The sequence below is a fragment of the Martes martes genome, assembly GCF_963455335.1.
Source record: "Martes martes genome assembly, chromosome: 9".
NCBI lineage: Eukaryota > Metazoa > Chordata > Mammalia > Carnivora > Mustelidae > Martes > Martes martes.
The window spans coordinates 58,321,730-58,343,593 of NC_137896.1; the positions used below are offsets into that span (position 1 = coordinate 58,321,730).

Here is a 21,864-nt window from a genome sequence, read left to right on the forward strand (position 1 = left end):
CATCCCATTTCTGTGATTAATGGATCTGTGACCTCTACAGCCTCTTTAGAATAAATCTTAAATCCATTCTTTTTTTTTTTTTAAAGGATTTCATTTATTTATTTATTATTTTTGACAGAGAAAGACACAGCAAGAGAGGGAATACAAGCAGCAGGAGTGGAAGAGGGAGGACAGGCTTTCCACAGAGCAAGGAGTCCGAAGCAAGTCTAGATCCCAGGACTCCAGGATCGTGACCTGAGCTGACGGCAGACACTTAAAAACTAAGACCCCCAGGTACCTCTTAGATCCATTTTTTTTACCAAAGTTTGGACTAAATAACTTCAAGCCTCCCTCCAGCCCTCACAGTCAATGAGCACACATGGAAATAATTATCAGAATGTTCAAATGAATTCTGCAAATGTTCTAAAAAGGAGTTTTAATTCCCATTTTTATTAGGGCTTGGTTGATACCAGTGTTGAACTTCACAGAAGGATAGTTTTCCCATAGTTTGCTGATGAAAGCAAAGATGAGCCCTTATGATTCGTTTTAAGATAGCTATAGAACACATTTCCTATACTTTTCAGGGGAGTGGGGTTTTCTTGCTGCTTTCTCACCTATAAATATGTTGCACAGAGATGGCATAATTTTCTCAGAGTTAAAGATCATTTCTCAACAAAGGTTTCTACACAAGCAGAGGAAGTGTATTTTAGCAAAATCTTCCTTCCCTGTTATTTAGTCTGAACAGGTTGCCCGGATGAAATCTGTGTTCTGGGTAGTTCCTCTTTTGCTAATATTTATAAATAAGCAGTTGAAAAAGTTAAATGGAAACCATGTTTTGAGAGTATAATAATAATTAATGTTACACCTGACAAGACCTGACAATTTAGCATTTATACATAAGCACTATCAGATATCCAAAGTGCCTTAAAGTCACCACTGTTGCGTGAAGGAATGCTCTGGGTCGGACCTGACACTTATCTGTACTGTATGAGGGAGGTTCTTAAAGATATTAAACAACTTGCTCTTACTACAAGGTCAGCTGAGTTTCAGGACTACAACTGAAATGGAAAGCTCCTTGAGTACTTGTTACTTTTGGTGGGACAGGGTGATGGGAGATAAGGAACTTTTCCATTTATCATTGTCATACTGGAATATCTGGTTAGCAACATATATTTTTCTTCTTAGGTGAAATATTTTAAGCATAATAAAGATTTTGGTTTCACAGAAATTTCTGATTAATCAATCACTGAAGTTCAAGGCAAACTACTATTTCTTAGTGGTTCAGGACCAGAGTCTTCCTTAAGAAACAGTATTTCCCTATACTTTCCCGACAAATGATAGGTATGTTACTTAGGTATATAATGTGCATATATTCTGGAATAAACTTTTTACAGTGAAATTTTTGTAAGAAATGATAAGATAATCTAGGTAGATTTTACATCTAGATATCTTGGCTTGGTTCCTTAGATTTTTTATTTTTTCCTCTTTTGTGCTATATAGTATTTAATTTATAGGGTTATTAAGATTCTGGAAGAATTATTCCTCAATGCATTTGCAGAAGTAAGACGATTCAGAAGCATCTCTATATGCTCTCTCACAAATATGTTTTGGAGTATGGAATCCTACTATCTGTATGATAATAGACATATGTATGAACAGATCTTAGTCTGCAAAACATTAAAGTTTTTAATCATGACAGGAGTAAGTTCCAATTCACAAAATGTTTGGCAATCATGAAAAAAGGTTCCTCCTTCCAAGTATGTGCTACGGGTCAGTGATTAGTAAAAAGTTAGCAAAATCAATAGGTATGTTTGAAGAGCAAAGCTGGAGGATTCACTTCCCAATTTCAAAACTTACTACAAAGCTACAGTAATCAAGACAGTGTAGTACTAGTATAGGATAAACAAAGAGATCAACAGAATAGAAATATAGAGTCCAGAAATTTCAAAGAGTTCAGAAACTCCAATTAAAGTCAACCAAAAAAACGAATGGGAAAAGAATAGTCCTTTCAACAAATGGTGCTGGCATAACCGGACATTCATGCAAATGAATGAAATTATATCCCTGCTTCTCACCATGTACAAAAATCAATTCAAAACAGATCAAAGAACTAAAATGTAAGAGCTAAAACTATAAAGCTTAAAAGAAAACACAAAAGTAAATCTTCATAACCTTGGCTTAAGCAGTGGTTTCTTAAGATATGACACCAAAAGCACAAGCAAAAAAATAGACAAATCGGACTTACTAAAAATTAAAAACTATTGTGCTTCAAAGGAGAACATCAAGAAAGGAAAAAGTCAACCCAAAAAATGGGAGGAAAATTCTGCAAGCCATATATCTGTCGAAGGACTTTTACCCAGAATACATTTAAAAAACTCTTAAAACTTAAATATTAAAATAATAATAATAACACAATTTTAAAATGTGCAAAGGATCTGAATAACCATTTCTCCAAAGAAGAAATTCACATGGTGAACAAGCACATGAAAAGATACTGTATAAACTTACTCGTCAGAGAAATGCACATTAAAACCACCAAAATAACGAATGGATAAGGAAGATGTGGTCCATATACACCATGGAGTATTCTGCCTCCAACAGAAGGGATGAATACCCAACTTTTGTATCAACATGGACGGGACTGGAAGAGATTTTGCTGAGTCAAATAAGTCAAGCAGAGAGAGTCAATTATCATATGGTTTCACTTATTTGTGGAGCATAACAAATAACATGGAGGACATAGGGAGATGGAGAGGAGAAGGGAGTTGAGGGAAATTGGAAGGGGAGATGACCCATGAGAGACATGGACTCTGAAAAACAACCTGAGGGTTTTGAAGGGGCGGGGGCTGGGAGGTTGGGGGAGCCGGGAGGTTGGGGGAGCCAGGCGGTGGGTATTATGGAGGGCACGTATTGCATGGAGCACTGGGTGTGGTGCATAAACAATGAATTCTGTTAAGCTGAAAAGAAATAAATAAAAATAAATTAAAAATAAAAAAAAATAAAACCACCAAAATGAGGTATCACTACGATGGCTACAAACAAAAACACAGATAATTACAAGTATTGGAAAGGAAGTGAAGAAACTGAAACCTTTAAACACTGCTGGTGGGAATATAAAATATTACAGTTGCTTTGGAAAATAGTGTAGCAGGTCCTCTAAAGTTTAAACAGTTCATAGGACCAAGTAATTCCACTCCCAGATATATACCCAAGAGAAATAAAAGTCTACACAAAAATCTGTACAAAAACGTTCATAGCAGCATTATTCCTAAAAGTCCAAAAGTAAAAATAATCCACATGCCCATCAACTGATTAAGAGATAAAATGTAGTATATTTATACAATGGAATATTATTCTGCAATAAAAAGAAATGAAGTACCAATGCATATAACACGGATGAACCTTGAAAACATGCCAAGTGAATTAAGCCAATCACAAAACACACACTGTTTTCTTTCTGTTTATATGAAATGTCTAAAATAACTAAATCCATAAAGACAGAAAATAAGTAGTGGTAACCTATGGCATGTGAGGGAAGTGGACTGTGGTTTCTTTTTAAAGTGATGAACATATTCTAAAATGTGGCTATGATCACACAACCCTGTGTATATGCTAAAAGCTACTAAACTGTACACTTTAAATGGGTGAATTAAATGGTATATGAACTGTATCTCAATAAACTTTTTTTTAAAAAATTATGTTTTTAAAATCCAATGTTCAGGGACACCTGGGTGGCTCAGTAGATTGAGCGTCTGCCTTCCGCTCAGGTCATGATCACAGGATCCTGGGATCAAGCTGCATCAGGCTCCCTGCTCAGCGGGAAGCCTGTTTTTCCCTCTCCCACTCCCCCTGATTGTGTTCCCTCTTTTGTTGTCTCTCTCTCTGTGTCAAATAAACAAATAAAATCTTTAAAATTAAGTAAGTAAATAAATAAATAAATAAATAAATTCCAATGTTCAATGTTGTTCCCCTCCTATACACCACTACAACTATCAGAAAAGGGAGAAGAGTTGTTTCCACAGTTGGCCATATTGCTGATGTCTCGTAAGGAATGAATAGTGAATACCGAGACAAACTAGATCTATCACTGGACTTCCACTTCTGGCCAAGATGGAGTTAACAGAGGATAGAATTACCTTTCTATGAAAACAAACAAACACCATACAAAATTCATGAAAATTTTGGTTTTCAAGAAACCAGACATGAAGCAATGAAGGACAGTGATCCCTGAGAGACAGAAAACAAATGAGGTGAGCCACAGGACTGCCTGGATTTACTCCCTTTACAAAGTTTAGGGCATGGCACAAGAAGAGGAAACCCAAGCAGAGCCCAGCAGGCTGCCTTAGTTGAGGAGAAGGAGCATGGAGTCTAGGTAGACTAAGGCACCTAGAGTTCCAGGTGAGGGTACCAGAGAAAAGAGCTGCACAAAAGAGAACTCCCAAGCTCTACAGAGGGATCCCTACATATTCAGCCAAGTTATGATCAACTGAATCTGATCTTAAGAAAACTACCCAAGGCTGGGAGGAAAAAAAACTATTCAAAAGGATCAGAAGGAACAATGCAGGTGCTCACACAGTGATGGGAAAAGTACCTGTTCCACTAATAAATTGAAAAACTCATATATCATGGGGAATTAAGCAGAGTATCAGAAAGGTCTTGCCTAAGCAGTGGGGCATAATTAGCACTAGACCAACCACTGTTCCAGAACTCCTTAACAAAAATCCTAAAAGCAAGACACAAAAGTACCAAATTATTTCCATGTAATTTAAATGGACTCCCAGGGAAGAGCTCAAGTATACCTTATAGGAATACAAAAATACCAGCACCCAACAGGGTAAAATTTATAATGTCTGGCATCCACTCAAAGGTTATCAGACAGAAACACATAACGAAAATGAGAAAAAACCTATTGAAACTAATTCAATACTGACATAGATATTACATAGACATAGAATTACAGAGAAGGACATTTAAAAAGGTATTATAACTGTATTCCATATATTTGAAAAGTTAAGTAGCGACCTAGAAAATATTTTTTAAAGACCCAATCTTCTCAAGTGAAAAATATCAAGTCTGAGATGAAAAATACACTGGATGGAATTAATGGCACAATCAACATTGAAGAAGAAAACTTAACAGCACTGCAGAAGAAACTAGCCAAAATGAAGCCCAAAAAGGAAAAAAGAAAATGCATCAGTGAGCTGTGACACAATTTCAAGTGGACTTGTAAACATGTAATGGGAGTTCCCAAACCTAAGAAGAGAGAAGGGAGGTGGAAAACAAAACAAAACAAAACTGAAGAAATACTAGCCAAAGATTTTCCAAATTTGATGAAACCTCCAAACCCACTGATCTAAGAAATTCACAAACCACAACCATGAGAAATGTGAAGTACACCAAGACACATCACAATCAAACCGCTCAAAACCAGGGGTAAAGGGAAAAATCTTAAAAATCAGGAAAAAATGATAAGTATAATATATACACAAAGGAACACAATAGGGACAGCAGATTTTTCAACGGAAACAATGAAAGTGAGAAGACAATGGAGTAACATCTCTCAAATACTGAAAGAGGGGGAAAAAAAGAGCAACCTAGAATTCTATATAGAGCAAAAATATCTTCCAAAAGTTTTCAGACAAACAAACCTGAAAGAATTCATCACCAACAAACCTGTACTACAAAAGACAAATCATCCTTCAGAAGAAAAATGTTACCAGAGAGAAATATGGATCTACACAAGGAATAAAGAGTACCAGAAATGCTAACCACCTGGGTATAAGTATAAGGGTTTTATTCTTACTATTTATGTATTTTTAAAAGACAGCTGACTATTTAAACAAAAATAACACAAACATATTTTAAGACTTGTAACATATATAAAAGTACTACACGGCCAGAAAGGAGAATGAAAGTGATACTACTATAATGTTCCTACATTATACATAAAGTACCTATCACTTGAAGGTAAACTGTGATAGGTGAGAAGTGTGTACTACAAACCTTAAAGTAACCTATAAAACAATACAAATAGAAGTTACAGCTAATAAACCAGAAAATGGAATCATAAAAACACTCAATTATTCCAAAAGAAAGCAGGAAAAAGGGAAAAAGACAAGCTACCAATGAGACCAAGTCCTCAGTACTGAGAGCCAGAAAAAAATGAAAGAGACTAAAATTAAAGGTCAAGAAAAAAAATTACATATAAAATTTAGGATTTTAAATCACCTTTTTCATATAATAAATAAAAAAGGAATATATATTTTCAGCTAATTGAATAGGGAACTACTAAAATGTCTAATTCAATCTTGGGTTTGATGACTGACCGAGGCCTTGCTTAAATAAAATATAAAGAATTTCACACCTTGGCAGTTAGCATCAGTAATTAAAAAGTCCTTTTTTCCAGTATCATTAGAGAAAGGTTAGAAATATTTCACTTGATACTAAATTATTTTCAAAAAAGCCCACAAAACCATTTCACTCAGGAGGCTCTGAAAAAGAAAATTATCTTTTGTTTACATTATCAAAAAGCAAATATGTAACACTTGAAAAGAAATGCAAAATTTCATCCTTTAAATAGTTTCCTTGTATAACCCGAACTCCAGAAAGTTGCTTAAAACTATTTGAATTATCACAAAGCTGCACACCATCATTCCTATTTTACAGAGGTTGCTTCCAGCCCTAAGATCAAGGGGAGGACCAGGAGCTGAATAAAGTAGTCTCTCCTACGTGTATGGTGTAGGGCACAATGTGGCCTACTCTGGGCCATCCATTCACCAAATATTCTGGATATTATTCCAGATGCTGCTCACAGGACACCCTGAGGTCTAATGAGAGCTCCTTCTCCATCCTACCTCTCTTACAGGGATGTTGAGGGTGTTAAACGGATATGCTAATAACCCCTAACTGATACAGGAGATGCAAAACAATAACGAAAACCAAAAACAGCAGCAGATATAGGATACAAGGCCTCCCAAGAGACAGGTGGCTCAAGGCAAACTAAAAGGGGCCAGCAATTACCATGATCAATGAAACACACCCCTTCCTATCTTGATTCAAAGTTCTATTAACCAAGATGATGAATCATAAGCTCCATCGCAAAACAAGCCCACTGTTCTTTGCTCCTCACCCATCTATGCCTCACCCAGAGAATCTGAATTTAAATCAAAAGTTTCATTGTATATATAACCATATCTAGTTTATCAGATCCAGCTTAGCTATATACTCCCTTAGGCCCTGCTCTTCCCCCATCTGCAATATCATCCTCTTAAAACTGCTTGCCTGCTATGTGCTCTACAAGAACATAAGCTGACTAACTGCTCTCCTTGCTCACTGTCACCAGTGAGCAAGCCCCACATGGTGCCTGGCACATACCTTCTATGCGTTAAGTACTTCAGTAATGAATGACTGAAAGGAATCATGACTAGCAGAGCAGGCTCAAAATTATCTATAGGCAATGAAACACAAACAGATACTGAGCCCTCAAATCACTGAAGGGTAAAAAGTAATTAAGGGAAGGAGCAACAAGAATGGATTCCTAATTCCCTGCGAATTAAGGGAAGGAGCAACAAGAATGGATGAAAGACTGTATGTATATAGAGAGAAGTGAAATGCTCCAATATGCGAAGTTCAAAGAGGAAAGAACCTGGAATTAAGGCATGCCCTAGCAGATGAATGAACTGTGCATCACTTGAATGCATATCCTCAACCTGAGATAATACTCAGTGCCTAACCTAGGATCCCTAATAATAAACTGTATGTCCCTGGGATGTACAGCCCTGACTCAGGTAATATTCAGTCTTTAACCTGAGATCTCAAAACAGAATAATCATAAAACTACACAGCCATTACGTACAGAGAGTCTCAGAACACCTGATGGAAAGAGGGGGGAAGGGTCTGGTAGTCAACAGAATTCTGTTACTATCATAATCAGATAAGAATGAAAGGTCTAAGCACAAAAATTTCCCAAAAGTATACATTATTAAATTTAATTTTAATAGAAGATATCATAAAAGTATTCAGAATAAAAATGAGAAAACTACTCTAAAAGGTACACTTGAAACAAATCACATGATTACTCATATTCCCCCATAACAAATCACTTATATTTAACTTGGTATACATCCTCTGGCCAAAGATAATAGATTCTGTTTTGTTTTGTTTTTTAAATCATGGTGAGTCAATAGCTTCTGCCCAGGATAAAAGAACACTTCTGTCTTTAGTATCACATGGCAAACAGGGTGGCTATTGCACATTGGAATCCCCCCAAAAAATAGTGAGAAGGAAAAACTGGTTTAGCCTGGTTCTTGTTACCAATGACCTCACTGATAGTGAACAGCTTGTCTTTACAGAGATAAGAAACTGTACTCATGTTTAAAGAAATGACTTAAACCCAAGGATGACTAATAATGAGAGTGGGGAAGGTACAGGCTTCAGGGAAGCAGACAGACACACAGGGTCATAGGAGGTGTTTGGCTATATTGCTGAGAAATGGGAAGACCCAGGCAGGTATATCCCTACCCCATTCTACATAAAGCTCCAAGGTGCAATCCCATTGCATAGCTCTTCTGAACAAGTCCAGAGTGCCAGGCCAAAACACCAGCTGAATGCAATACTCACAACAGCCAGAAACTAGAAACCCCAACAAGACCCATCAACTGGTGAACAGATAGACAAAACACAGCATTGTCCACACACTGGAAAACTATTCAGCAATAAAAAGGAACAAATTACCATATGTAGCAGCATGGATGAACCTCAAGAGCATTATGCAAAGTAAAAGTAAAAAGACTTCAGAGACCATACAATGTATGATTCCATTTATATGAAATGTTCAAAAAAGGCAAATTTATAGAGGCAGAAAATAGGTAAGTGGTTGTCTGGGGCTCTGGGCTAGAATAGGGATTAACTGTAAATGTGTATGAGGAATCCTGCTGGGATATGAAAACATCCTAATACTGACCTATGGTGATAGTTGCACCACCAGACAAATTTACTAAAAACCATTGAAATGTAAGCTTGAAATGGGTGAATTTCATGACACATTAAAATGTACTTCAAAAAAGCTGTCAAAAAAAAAAAAAAAACCCCAAACAAACCCACTGAACAGACTTTCATTTCTCTTCAAAGCTTATTCAAGCAGCAGCAAGCAGCAAGCCTCATGATACATGTAACAGTATACTGCTCTGTACCTTGCTCGCTTTCCCTCATCATCATCTCCCTGGGCTGGCATCTCCCAAATCAAGATATCAGTCCAGAGGTCATGCACTAAGACACTGTTTTCAATATTGTTGCTGCTGTTGTTGTTCTGGAGGAAAAGTAGCAAATACCTCAGTAAAATGTAGGTTTAAAATCAAAAGTAAGTGGGGCACCTGGGTGGCTCAGTCGTTGGGCATCTACCTTCGGCTCACGTCATGATCCCAGGGTACTGGGATAGAACCGGACAAGGGTAGATGGAGAGGAGAAGGGAGTTGAGGGAAATTGGAAGGGGAGGTGAACCATGAGAGCCTATGGACTCTGAAAAACCACCTGAGGGTTTCAAAGGGGCGGGGGGTGAGAGGTTGGGGGAACCAGGTGGTGGGTATTAGGGAGGGCACAGATTGCATGGAGCACTGGGTGTGGTGAAAAAACAATGAATACTGTTACGCTGAAAAGAAATAAAAAATTAAAAAAATAAATAAATAAATGGGGGAAAAAAAAGAACAAAACCCGCATCAGGCTCCCTGCTCCACGGGAAGCCTGCTCCTCCCTCTCCCACTCCCCCTGCTTGTGTTCCCTCTCTTGCTGGGTCTCTCTCTATCAAATAAATACATAAATAAATAAATAAATAAAATCAAAGATAAGTTTAAAATCAAAGACACAATGACTAGTTAACTTCTAACCTGGTGGACTGACCACATGAGTCATAAGGGTTAATTCCCATGAAAATGACAATAAAGTAAACAGAAGAATAAAGAGATAAAGGGGAAGAGATGACAGCAGAAATCATTTCTATCAGGTTTTGACAGCTAAAAATGGAAGGAGAGGTAATTCACTTCGCAAAGAGGAAAACATTACAACTTAAGTGCCTGCTTCGGGACACCAAGTGAGACAATATGCCCCCACTGAGCCCTGAGAAGATCATCATTTGGAAGCAAATGATACCACGAAGTATAAAGTATATGGCTAAAATCCACAGCACTAGTATTTAGTAACTGAATGCCCCAGAACCTCTTTCTCAATCTCACAGTCTGGTGACTATTTCACGTCACACCATATCTGTAAGAAACCTGAGGTTTAGGGCGCCTGGGTGGCTCAGTGGGTTAAGCCTCTGCCTTCGGCTCAGGTCATGATCTCAGGGTCCTGGGATCGAGCCCCGCATCGGGCTCTCTGCTCAGCAGGAAGCCTGCTTCCCCTCCTCTCTCTGCCTGCCTCTCTGCCTACTTGTGATCTCTGTCTGTCAAATAAATAAATAAAATCTTTAAAAAAAAAAAAAAAAAAGAAACCTGAGGTTTAGTCTCTGAAGAAACTGAAGGACAAATGCTCCAGATGAGAGGATGTGAGACATAGTGCTGGACACAGGCTTGAAAAGTTAAGATATTAGACTGCAGAAGCTCCAGTCTCATTCCTACACCCTGAATCCCAGAACTCCAATAAACAAATGGATAGGCCACCCTAGGCAAGGCCAGGCCTCTGAATGTTCTTCTTAAAGAAACTGACCCCAAAGAAAAGATCTACTGGTATTAAGAAGTGGGGTTCCCCATCCATGAGAGCATACTGATCCCCACCTGCCCTCCCTACACTGAAGTACCACCAATCAACAGCCACCTGCCCATACACACTGAGTATCCAATTCACTTCTAGTGCCTTACTCTTAAATATAAACAGAGTCACGAATCTCCGGGCACTTAAGGAAAATCTTTAGCATTAAGCAGAGACCAAAATAAACAGGAAAAATAAAATCTGGAAAAAAAATTGAGAAGCACAAGAAAACAACAAAACCAACCTAACAAAAAAACCTATACTCAATACCCTCTGATAGATGACATATATCCACAAGAGATTACATGCAGTTAAAAACCAAAAAAAGGTATGAAAGAGGGCTGCTCATATAAATTAAAAATATGATAAAGTTAAAAGCCCAAGAGAAATATTGAAATGTGTAAGTCAAAGACATCTCACAATAATAGAGCAAAAAGAACCAACGCTCCAAAAAAAAAGTAGAGAAGATAAGAAAATAAATTGAAGAGGTAACTAAGAGAACTTCCAGAAGGAGAAAACAGAGAAGTTGGAGGAGAGAACAAAAATATTTCCAAGGGAAAAAAAGGACATTTTCAAATATAAAGAATTCATTAAGTACTCAGGATACTGAATGACAATGAAGGATACTCATAAATCTAACAGCACCAAGAATAAATGGAAAATCCTAAAAGCTTCTCTAAAGAAGTTTAAAACAGATCACACTCAAACAAAAGAGGAAAGTCTTAAAATTCCAAGGAAAAATGAGTGTTTAACCTAGAATATTTTCTACCAGATTACATAAAAATACAATGCAAAAGAAAAATAAAGACATTTTCAGCCATCCTTCAAACTTTTACATGCCATGCACCCTTTCTTATTAAGCTACTAGAGGATGTGCTTCAAGAAAATAAGGTAGCAAATCCAAAAAGAAGACTCTCATATCCAGGAAACAGAAATGATCCAAGGGAACAGTTATGCACCAGGTCTAAGGGGCAACCATACCTCGCCAGCTCTGGTGTACCTCCTGGGAGGAAAAAAAAAAAAGTGGAATCAATAGGTTATCTGAAACAAAAAGTCATCTGACATATTTAAGTGTTGGAAAGGCTTAACTTTGCTGGGCATTTGATGTATCTCTTAGGGCATTTGGGGAAGAAAGTAATCACAGTTATACAAAAAACTAAACAAATGAAAAAGTATGTCAATGTAAAGGGGAAGGGATGTTTTAAAAAGAAAATATAATCATATTAGACTGTGTGGCTCAGAAATAAATGGTATTTACATAGTCACAATAATATAAACAATTATCATCTTAACCCAAAATTATGATATACATACTTATTTAAGGGAAGAGGTGAGTTTAAGAGCTTATCTTCAACTACTCAGAAGTTCAAAACCCATAGTTCAACAACTTAAACTACTATTACAAGAAGTCAAGAAACACATAAAACTGATAAATCAAAAAAGAGCCACATGAGCAAATAATTTAAAAATACAGAAGTAAATTTCAGTGATGGCAACTAAAAACTGAAAATAGATGTCCTCTTGGGAACAGGAAAACTCCAAGGTCTGATAGAACTTCAGTATCATTCGGCTGCAACCACATACATTCATAACTTTGATAGGTTCTTAAAGCCCTATTTATCATAAAATGAAAGTAAATTTTTTAAGTCATAATGTAAAAGTGTGGGGTTTTTCTCCATTATTTAAATTTAATAAGATTATTTGACAGCATCAGGCCCTATCTGAGATAGTTACAACGCCCCAGGGCTGAAAGGCAAATTAAGCACCAAGCTGTGGGCAGCACTGTGCTCTGGGCTCCCTCCTTCTCCAGGGTGGGAGAACACCTGCTAGGCTTGGACAATGGCCCCAATTCTCCAGCTTACTGATGCAACAGATCAGCCCAATAGCTCACGAAGAGCCCAAGTGCAGAATCAATCCTGCCAGTTCAGTGCTCCTCAAAGTGTGGTCTGCTGACTACCGGTACACAAGGAGGTAATTTCAGAAACTGAGAAAAACTGTAAAAACTTTTATAGCAATTTAACAATGTAATATTAAGGCTTTTCAATCTAATAATAAAAAGACTGAAGCTGGTATTCTATGTGTCTCCTTTCTTTCACTTTTCTAGTCATTTGTTTGTGCTGTATTTTACAGGACAAAGAAGCCCTCTGAGGCTGAAATAGGGCACTTGAAGTCTGAGCCAGCTCACGGGCAAGTGCATGTATTGCGTCTGAATTCAAGTATGCTGGGCGGAGGAACTGGGGAGACGGAGACTACTGGATTTACAGTGGATATTACATGCTTAGCATTTTGTGTCCATCCCCCTGCCCTTCCTGAGTTCCTTGAGGGTAAGCAAACTGCCTGTTTCGTTCACCACTGTACATATATCCAACAAGCTGAACACTGTCCAGGACCCAGCTTACACAAGAGCACAGTGAGAACTGGAAGTGGCATGAAACCAGCCCTGCATGGTTAGTCATTTTGCATTCTTGTCTCCCCAACCTAGTTCTAAGTTCCTCATAATGCCACACAGATGTCAGGGTTTCCAAAAATCCTAAAACTTATCAATCTGTCCTTTCTTTTGAAATTCTTATAGAAAAAACTGCCTCCCAACTCAGTGCCTCCCACATCACTTCTCTTCTGAATAATGCCAGAGGACTTTTATTACTGAACCAGCCTCCTAACAGAGTATCATATTCTGTCCAGTGAACAGTCACATAGCACTATAAAACCTAAGAGCGAGCATATGGATGCCACACTGGTCACTGGCAATACATCACCTGGGCTTCTCTGTTCTCCTCCTAGCCATCCCTCCGTATGTCCAAAATATTTATCTTGATTCAACTCCGGTGTGATCATGTTATGAAAGCCAAGTAACTGCCGACGAAATCTTCCAAAAGCTAAATAGACACTTGGAAATCTCTACCCCTGATCATAAATTCGTCCCAAATTATGTATTAAATATATTTTAATACTTTAACACTGGAAATTCAGGTTAGTATTATAAGAAACCAACTTGAATTCATGTAAAATCTGTAGTAACTACTCAAAGAAATTACTTGCAAGTAGTTAATCAGATGATCTGCAATCACTACCTGTGAAAGTTTTTTTTTTTAATTATTTGTTTATTTATCTGACAGACAGAGATCACAAGTAGGCAGAGAGGCAGGCAGAAGAGAGAGGAAGGGAAGCAGGCTCCCTGCTGAGCAGAGAGCCCTATGCGGAGCTGGATCCCAGGACCCTGGGATCAAGACCTGAGCCGAAGGCAGAGGTTTTAACCCACTGAGCCACCCTGGTGCCCCCAAATTATCAGAAATTCTAATAAGAACTGTTTGATTTTTAAAAACTTACTGTGGAATAAGCCCTTGCCTCGAATACAGTGAATAGTCATGGGGTCTGCACTTGTGTACAATGTCTGTAATAGAGCCATATATACAACGGAGAGTGAGCCTTGCAGGTTATCACACATTAGGCTGCCCTCTGGTCAACAGCTGTGCTTCAGTGTCTGGACAAAGTGGGGCTGAAAGCAGTACACTTGTGCAGTTATTTAAATATCCTATTGTTAGGGGTGGGGGAAAAATAAAGTAAAATATAAATATCCTATTGCTGTCTAACAATTTTTAAAAATGATTAAATACAGAAAAATGAAAGCACTAATACTAATGATGAGAAACACAGGCATCATAAACTTAAAAACAACTCAAGAGATGGAAAACATCTGATGCCCTAAAGAGTAAGTAATCTCTTGGCTTAAGCAGCTGTTCACAACCAGATGACCAAAACCAGATGACCAAGTATTTACTAATAAAGAAAAGAAACAAAATAAAAGACCATGGATGAAATTAATGTTAAAGCATCCATCTCCAATTTATAATATTTTTAGTTCCCTGGGAATAAAACTCCTTAGATGATTATTCCTTGACTTATTAGAACACCTGTTCAGGGATGCATTATTTCAAAGTCTTTGCCCTGCTAGTCTCAGCCCACAAAATCTATAAACACACACACTGCACCAAAAGTGCCCACAGATAATACTTTTGGATTATCTCAATATGTAGAAATAAACATATGTCCAAAACTGGTTAAGAAAAAAAGGCAAAACTACAAGTTTGTAGATATGCAAATGAACATTTATTAAAAAGTTTCAAGCAATAAGAAATTCTAAAACCACCATGAGCAGGATTTTACCTGATGGCTGAATTTTCTGTTAAGCTTTTATCTTGTGATTTTATTTAATAGAAAAGTTTTGGAAATTTGGGGCTGATAACTTTTAGGAGAGCTACACATCAATATGTGTTCAAGGGGGTTGGCTTCCTCCCACCTTACCCAAGTCCAGAATTCTTCTAGCAAGAAGAAGCCCTATGTTTCAGAACAAGTCTGTACATGCCACTCAGTGGCAATTCAATCCTCCTTCTAATGAAAACATTTAGTTCCTTAAAATGCATTTTGCCCCACTGGATGTCTTTACCTCCAGTTAAAAAGAGATCCTACACTTAAGGGATAACATTTAGAGAAGACCCTCACAAAAGTTTTAAGTGTTTGATTCAAAATGTTAGACAAATGATATTTAAAAGCCACATAATTTATACAGCACTTTACTGCTGAGCAATCGAAAGTAATTTTAGCACTTTCACAGATCCCAAGGCTCCTCCTAATCTAATGGGCAAACAGCGTACCCATTTAAAGGGCCACAGCAAAGCCTGCAGAGAATGACTGATTTCAGCAGGTTGACCTAGGCCAAGGCAGAACGCCCAAGAATCCAGCCCAACACTCTTCCTCTCTACTGCCACTGCTACTACCCTGTCCCAGCCTTTACATCTTCTCTTCTGGACCATTGTCCTAGGCCAACCATCTTACCTGCTCCTTTCCCTAATATCATCTAATCAGGTTTCTTACTCCCAGGGGTCTCCAAACCCAACAAAATTTTCGATGACCTCTCAATGCTCATAGAATGACAGCCCTCCTTAACTCATGAGCAAATAATCTCTCCCCAGATGCCCCCTACTCCTTACACCTCCTGTCATTCCCAAAAAAGTCACCCTCAGCCTTTCTGTCACACACACCCCCCTCTTTCTTCAGTAAATGAGGGGGACAGCCTTAGTACCATGCCCTAAATAGCTAAACAGCAGCAAACTCTCAGTGTTTCTTCTGCTTACCATCTTTGGGCCCAGAATAATCTCCTCCTCAACTTCCAAGGTTTACAGCCTACCTTTCCTCCAAAGGCAAGATCAGACAAGGTCAAGATGCTCAACCCTCCAAAAAGGCTGCCATCATTCCTCTGAGCAAGCCCTGATCCCAGACATTGTACCTGCTGGATTCTAAACTCCCTAACTTTCCCTCTCACTACCTGCAGTACCTTTCCAGATGTAGGATTTTCCTTCTCCTAGTCAAGACATTTAGAACACCAGTCACTGTATGCTCACAAAATACAAAATAACATGGTAACTGTAACTCCAAGGAAAAAACAAAAACAGTCAAGTAAATATCAAAAATAATAAAACTCAATATAACACAAAAACAAACCTTACTTTTTGTGGGGGTTTTTTGTGGGTTTGTTTTTTTTCTTTTTTTTTAAGATTTTGTTTATTCATTTGACAGACAGAGATCACAAGTAGGCAGAGAGGCAGGCAGGAAGAGAGGAGGAAGCAGGCTCCCCGCTGAGCAGAGAGCCCAACTCTGGGGCTTGATCCCAGGACCCTGAGATCACAACCTGAGCCGGAGGCAGAGGCTTTAAACCCAATGAGCCACCCAGGCGCCCCTGTGGTTTTGTTTTTTAAATAGTCACTGTACGCCTTTGATGAAAATAATTAAAATGTACTTAACATGCACAAGATCATCTTATAAACACTTTTTTATAAATAGATGGTATTCTGCATGAAACCCTGTAAACTGAAATTCACAATATTTTTCTTAAGTTTTGATTTATGAGAATCCTTCCCAGTGATCGCTCAGAAACCTAGTGCAAAAATAAATTTCTCTAAACAGGACATACTCTGTGCTTCAACTATTTTTTCAGATAGTTATATACTGTTCAACTATACCCAGATGATTTACCAATTTCGTCACAGAGAAAATTATAAACCACCCCCAAAAAAGCTACTTTCATAAAACATAACAAAACCCAGAAAACTCCCTCTTTTTACTCATTCGCCTCACAGAAATACAGCATTCTCGAAATACAGCATTCTCAAAATAAGCCACCACAATCACTAAAAAATAAAAAGTTTATAGGAAAAAAACAGAAAATAAAAGATACAGCATGAATCAAATTAGGGCTACAGGTTATTCAGCTTAAAAGTATTTTACCTGAATTTACATTAAGAAAAAAAGCTTCTTTATAAACAAGTTATCACAAATATTTTCCCATCTCAGATGCTATTCACACTAGCGGATGTTTAGTAATAAACACATACTAGTATTAATAATCTAATCCCAAAACCACCACATGCAAATCACACCAACAAATCCCAAATAAACTCCTCTGCATAATATAAATCATTTTAGAAATTAGATATTGAAAGGAAGATGCAAATGCAGATATTAACTGCTTCTCCTAGTTCTACCATCTACCAAGACTGAACTTCCCAGTATCAGTTCATAAATACTGTGATAGTAAGAACGCATCTATGAAAAATTAGGAAAACCTTAAGACTTAATATTTGATGCTATGGAATTAACTTTTTAGGGGTCAGAATGGCACTGTGATTATCTAAAAAACAAAAACGATACAAACTGAAGTATTTATGGGTAAAATGGTATCTAGACTTTAACCTTAAAATACTAATGGAGAAAGACTATAGATGAAACCAGATCAGTCATGTTCTTTTTAACTGTTAAATTGGGTGATCTACCCTCTCTCCTTGTATATGCTCGATCTTTCTGAATAAAATAGAACTGCTGGTGAGCAAAATCTCAGGCACTATTTTGTGTGTGTATGCCACATTTGCACAGATTTCTTAATTTGTTAGGTTTGCATAATTTGAGAATTTCTTCTCAACTGTACAGACTTTGTAGTCAGAGAGCTGTGTCACTGCCAGTATCCCAAATGCTTCCCATTCCCAACTGCACCACTCAGCAAATCTATTTCAAAAGCTTGGGGGAAGGAGAGGATGGAACCAAAGGAAATGAAGAGGGGGAAAAATTTAACAATGATCCTGCCTAAACTGTTACCATAAAGAACTCCCACCTCTTAAAGCCACTTAAAGCTCATTCAGGTTTCATTCTTTCTTTCTTCTTACAGTTTAAAAATGGACTGTTGGATTCTAGTTCACTTCACTCCCCTTCCCATCCATCCATGCTGACGGAGGAAGATAAAAACAATCCAACTACTGTGTAACCAGGTCAAAAACAAGCTTTGGCTAACTCACTTGGAAGAGTACACTCACCACTTAGATCTGGCCAGAAAAACTGGGTTAGAAAAAAACAGACTGGGGCTTAAACAAACATTGGGGCTGGGGAGAATACCTTAGAGCCAGTTACCAGGCCACTCAGTGAGTTGCAACACAATCTTTTCCAAAATTTTCCAGACTTCCAAATTCTGTCGAGCCCAGCAGGCTGAGTTAACAGGGCTTCCTTTCAAATTCAAAAATCTGGCCACGGCCCCAACAGTTAACCAACAAAACACATGCTAATTCACTTGAGATCACCTAAGAATACTGACTCAAGTTCCGACCGCAGGCCGGTACACAGCCCAGTACACAGCCCAGGCCAGGGGAAGTTGGGGCTGGAGAGAGGCGTTCAAGGGATAGATAAACCCTATTCATTAAGCATAAAAGAGACAATAGGATCCACACTTAATTTGGCCTAAGAAAATGTCTACAGTCAGCTTCCAACCCCCTCCCTCCATTTTTAACGAGACAATGACAATTCTTCATGGTGAACCACAAAGCCCTGCTTCATAACATTTTTTTTTCTAGCTCCTTGTACCCATTCGAACAGCCAGAAAACACCCCCAGTGCAGATTACTTTTAGAAAGCGTTCAGCAATAAGAAATAAATCAGGACAGGGGAAATTTAACATTCTGTTTCAAATCTTCAAGGCCTGTGCCTCCATGACCTACAGCTCTTTCAGAAACTCTAGAATGTGCTCTGAATAGAATGAAAAGCACTGTTAGTCACATCAGGTGTCAGCTACTCAGAGCAGACTCATAGTCTCCAGATTTGTTAGTTTCATTTACCGTTGGGGGGCGGGTGTTAAAAAAGAGGCCTGGGGTGGGTGTGAAATCTGGGCATCCTCTTGACTCCTCGCTCTCCCTCATCTCTGTTTCAATTACACACCTGTCAAACAGGTTATTCCTGGAATTCAGATTTTATAATCCTCATGCTGTAATTCTTCCTGCTCCTGGTGCCCAAACACACACCCCTCCCTGCTTCCCCAAAATATGTACGTATCCATCAGCAGCATGTATGATAGTTAGGAAGCAGTCCCAGGTAACACCGAACTCCTCACCTTGAGCACCTGGCAAACATTAAAACGAAGCAACACGACGACCATTTTCAAGAAGACCAAGGCAGTGGTTTGGCATAATCACAGGCCAGGCCTGTCTATACTGAATTTTAATTAACACACACAAACTCAGAAGGCCGGAATTGGGGAAAACGAAAGAATTAAGGTTGCCTTATGAAAAAATGTTTTCCCATTTTACTTAAGGAAAGTGCACGCCTAAGAATGTAGCTTATTTCCTTATCTCAAGGCCAGGAAATGAGTGAGGTCTTCTAAGGCCAGCCTGCATATAAACTCCTGTTTAAAAACAGAGGGACTACAAGGCGAAACCCCTTTCCCAACTTTGGCCAAGCGGCGTGGCCTCCAGTCAGCAGCGTGTTTATCACCCTTCTCCTCGTCCCCCAACAAGAAGTTTCAATGTGCCACGGGAAACAAAGACGGTGGCTCACACCGACCTTATAGACTTGTCCATAGGTGCCATTTCCAACCACTTCCACCAGCTCAAAAATCCCAGCAGGATCCTAGAGAAGAGGAGGGGAGGGGTTAGAATTTAAAAGCAGCACAACAATGAATAAATACAGCGGGGCAGTTGGGAGAGAAAAGGCGACCGCAAACCGGGCGGGCTTCGCCTCGCGCGGTCCCCCAGCGCCCAAAGGCCGCGCCCCGGACTCGGGGGGCGCGGGGCGCGGCGGGGCGGGGGCGTCGGCGGAGGGTCGCGCCCCGCCGCCCCGCACATGCCGACGCAGGCAGACAAAGAGGCCGCCGCGCCCGAGGCTCTGCCCGCGGCGGCGCCCGAGCGCCCGGCGGGCCAGGGCGCGGCCCCGGCTCCACGCTCCCGGCGCGCCCGCGGCGGGGCCCGTCGTGGCCACTCACCCGCAGAGAGGAGAGGTCGATGTCCACCAGACTTTTTGCAGGGGAGTCGTTCGCCATTTTCCCTTTTTCCACCAAACAAAATAGTACCAATAAATATATCTGTTTCTCTATTTATTTCCTTCACAGGCCAGGGCGCCGACGGCGTCTCCTCACAAGGGAGCGGGCGGCCGGGGCTCCGCCTCGCGAGGCCGGGGGCGGCGGCGGCGGGCTGGTAGCTGCTCTCGGCCGGCCCGGGCCGCGCGCGGAGAGCGGACGGAGCGTGCGCGGAGCGGCGGCGGCGGCGCTCACACCATGGCGCGGGGCGGCCGTCAGGCCCCCGGGCGTCGCCCGCCGCCTCAGGCCCCGGCGCCCGCGCCCCGCGCCGCGCGCCTGGAGGACGGGCCCGGAGCGTGGGGCCGCGGCGCCGCCGAGAGTTGAGCGAGTGAGCGCGAGGCAGCGAGACAAAGATAACCCGGGAGGCGGGGGCGGAGGCGGAGAGGGAGGCGGGGAGGGAGGGGGCGGCGGCGGCGGCGGCAAGGGAGGAGGAGAAACGGGACACCGAAAATATATTCTGAGGAGAAAACAGCTCCCCCTCTCCTTCCCCGGCAGGAAAAACGAGCGGAAACGCACTCCCAGACCGAGCCCAGCTGGGGAGGGCGCGGGGCGAGCAGCCCGTGCGGCGTGAATATTCAGCAGGGGTGGGGCCCGAACAATGGCCGGCCGGCGGGCACCGCAAACCGCGGCCGGGACGCGGCGGCCGGCCGACGGGGCGCTCGCGGGAGGACCAGAGCAGGGATGAGACGGACCGGGGCGTCCCCGGTGAGGTGCTGAGGGTGAGGAAACGCCCCATCTCTCACTAACAATAAAGGGAGAAGTGACCTGGACCCTGGCCGCAAACGCACGGAGGCGGAGGGACCCTTGTCTCCGGGAGGGGCTGCGTCCCGCCCCGCCGGCCGACCGCGCCCGGGCTCTAAAGGGACGCGGGTGGGGTGTAGCCACCCCCAGCGACGAAGGGCCTCCCTTTCTCCTCACCCCCGCGTATCCCATCCCCTTCCTCCACTACCAGATTCTGTACCCCTAAGACCCTCATTTCCGGTTTCCCTACACGGTTTTGTTTTTCTATCTTGCAGATTGCGTTTGTGACAGGCTTGTAGGTGCGGAATTTGTTGAGCATCACCTGGCCGCCAGGTCCCAAGGCTTTCTTGGAAACAGTACCCAAACCAGCACCTCTAATTGCCTTGCGCTGCCTTCCTTACCTCACTCAGTAGGTGAGCACTGTGTTTGGAGCCCTAAGCACTAACCCCTCCGTTTTGTGCCTAGAGATCATTAAGGATCAACGAACAGGCTTCTGCCAGCAACTTTGGAAGCTTGTCGGTAGTTAGGTGATTTGATCCTGTTAAATGGGAATATATGGCCTGTGCACAATAGTCATTTTTATCACATGGCTCCACTGTAAAAAAAACTTTCAATGGCTCCCTATTACCTCATAGCAGGTTCTCAAATCGAAGTGCATCAGAATCACCAGGAGGAATCGTAAAAGCACTAATTGCTGACCCCACCTCCAGAGTTCATCAGGTCTGGGATAGGCCTGAGAATATGCATTTCTAACAAGTTGTCAGATGATGGCTAAGGTTGCTGTTAAAAGGATCACACTTGGAGAGCAAGAGCCTTACAGGCTCTTAGATGAAAATCTAAGGCTCTTCACAATTAGGCTTCACAAACATCACCGTCATTATCATCTACCAGTTCTTTATGTACAGTACCCAGTTTAACCTGTCTTGTAGCCTTTGTGTGTTAGTTCCCACATTTTAAGGATAAGGAAACCAAAGTACTGGAAGATAAGGAATGTGCCTAAATGCCTTAAAAGCACAGCCT

The 21,864-nt window shown here is 40.7% G+C and overlaps 1 protein-coding gene across 32 annotated transcripts in view; it reads right to left on the minus strand.

Annotated features, from left to right (window-relative positions):
• MAP4K4 (mitogen-activated protein kinase kinase kinase kinase 4) overlaps positions 1 to 20,317 on the minus strand; it is a 192,504-nt gene extending 172,187 nt beyond the window's left edge. For all 32 annotated transcript variants that reach the window (XM_080814799.1, XM_080814791.1, XM_080814790.1 and 29 more), the window contains exons 1-2: positions 20,011 to 20,317; positions 19,593 to 19,658 (exon numbers count right to left, since the gene is read on the minus strand). In XM_080814799.1, coding sequence (XP_080670925.1) covers positions 19,593 to 19,658; positions 20,011 to 20,067 — 123 coding nt within the window. In that variant the 5' untranslated portion in view covers positions 20,068 to 20,317. The remainder of the gene's footprint in view (positions 1 to 19,592; positions 19,659 to 20,010) is intronic.
• Between the last annotated feature and the right edge of the window lie 1,547 nt (positions 20,318 to 21,864).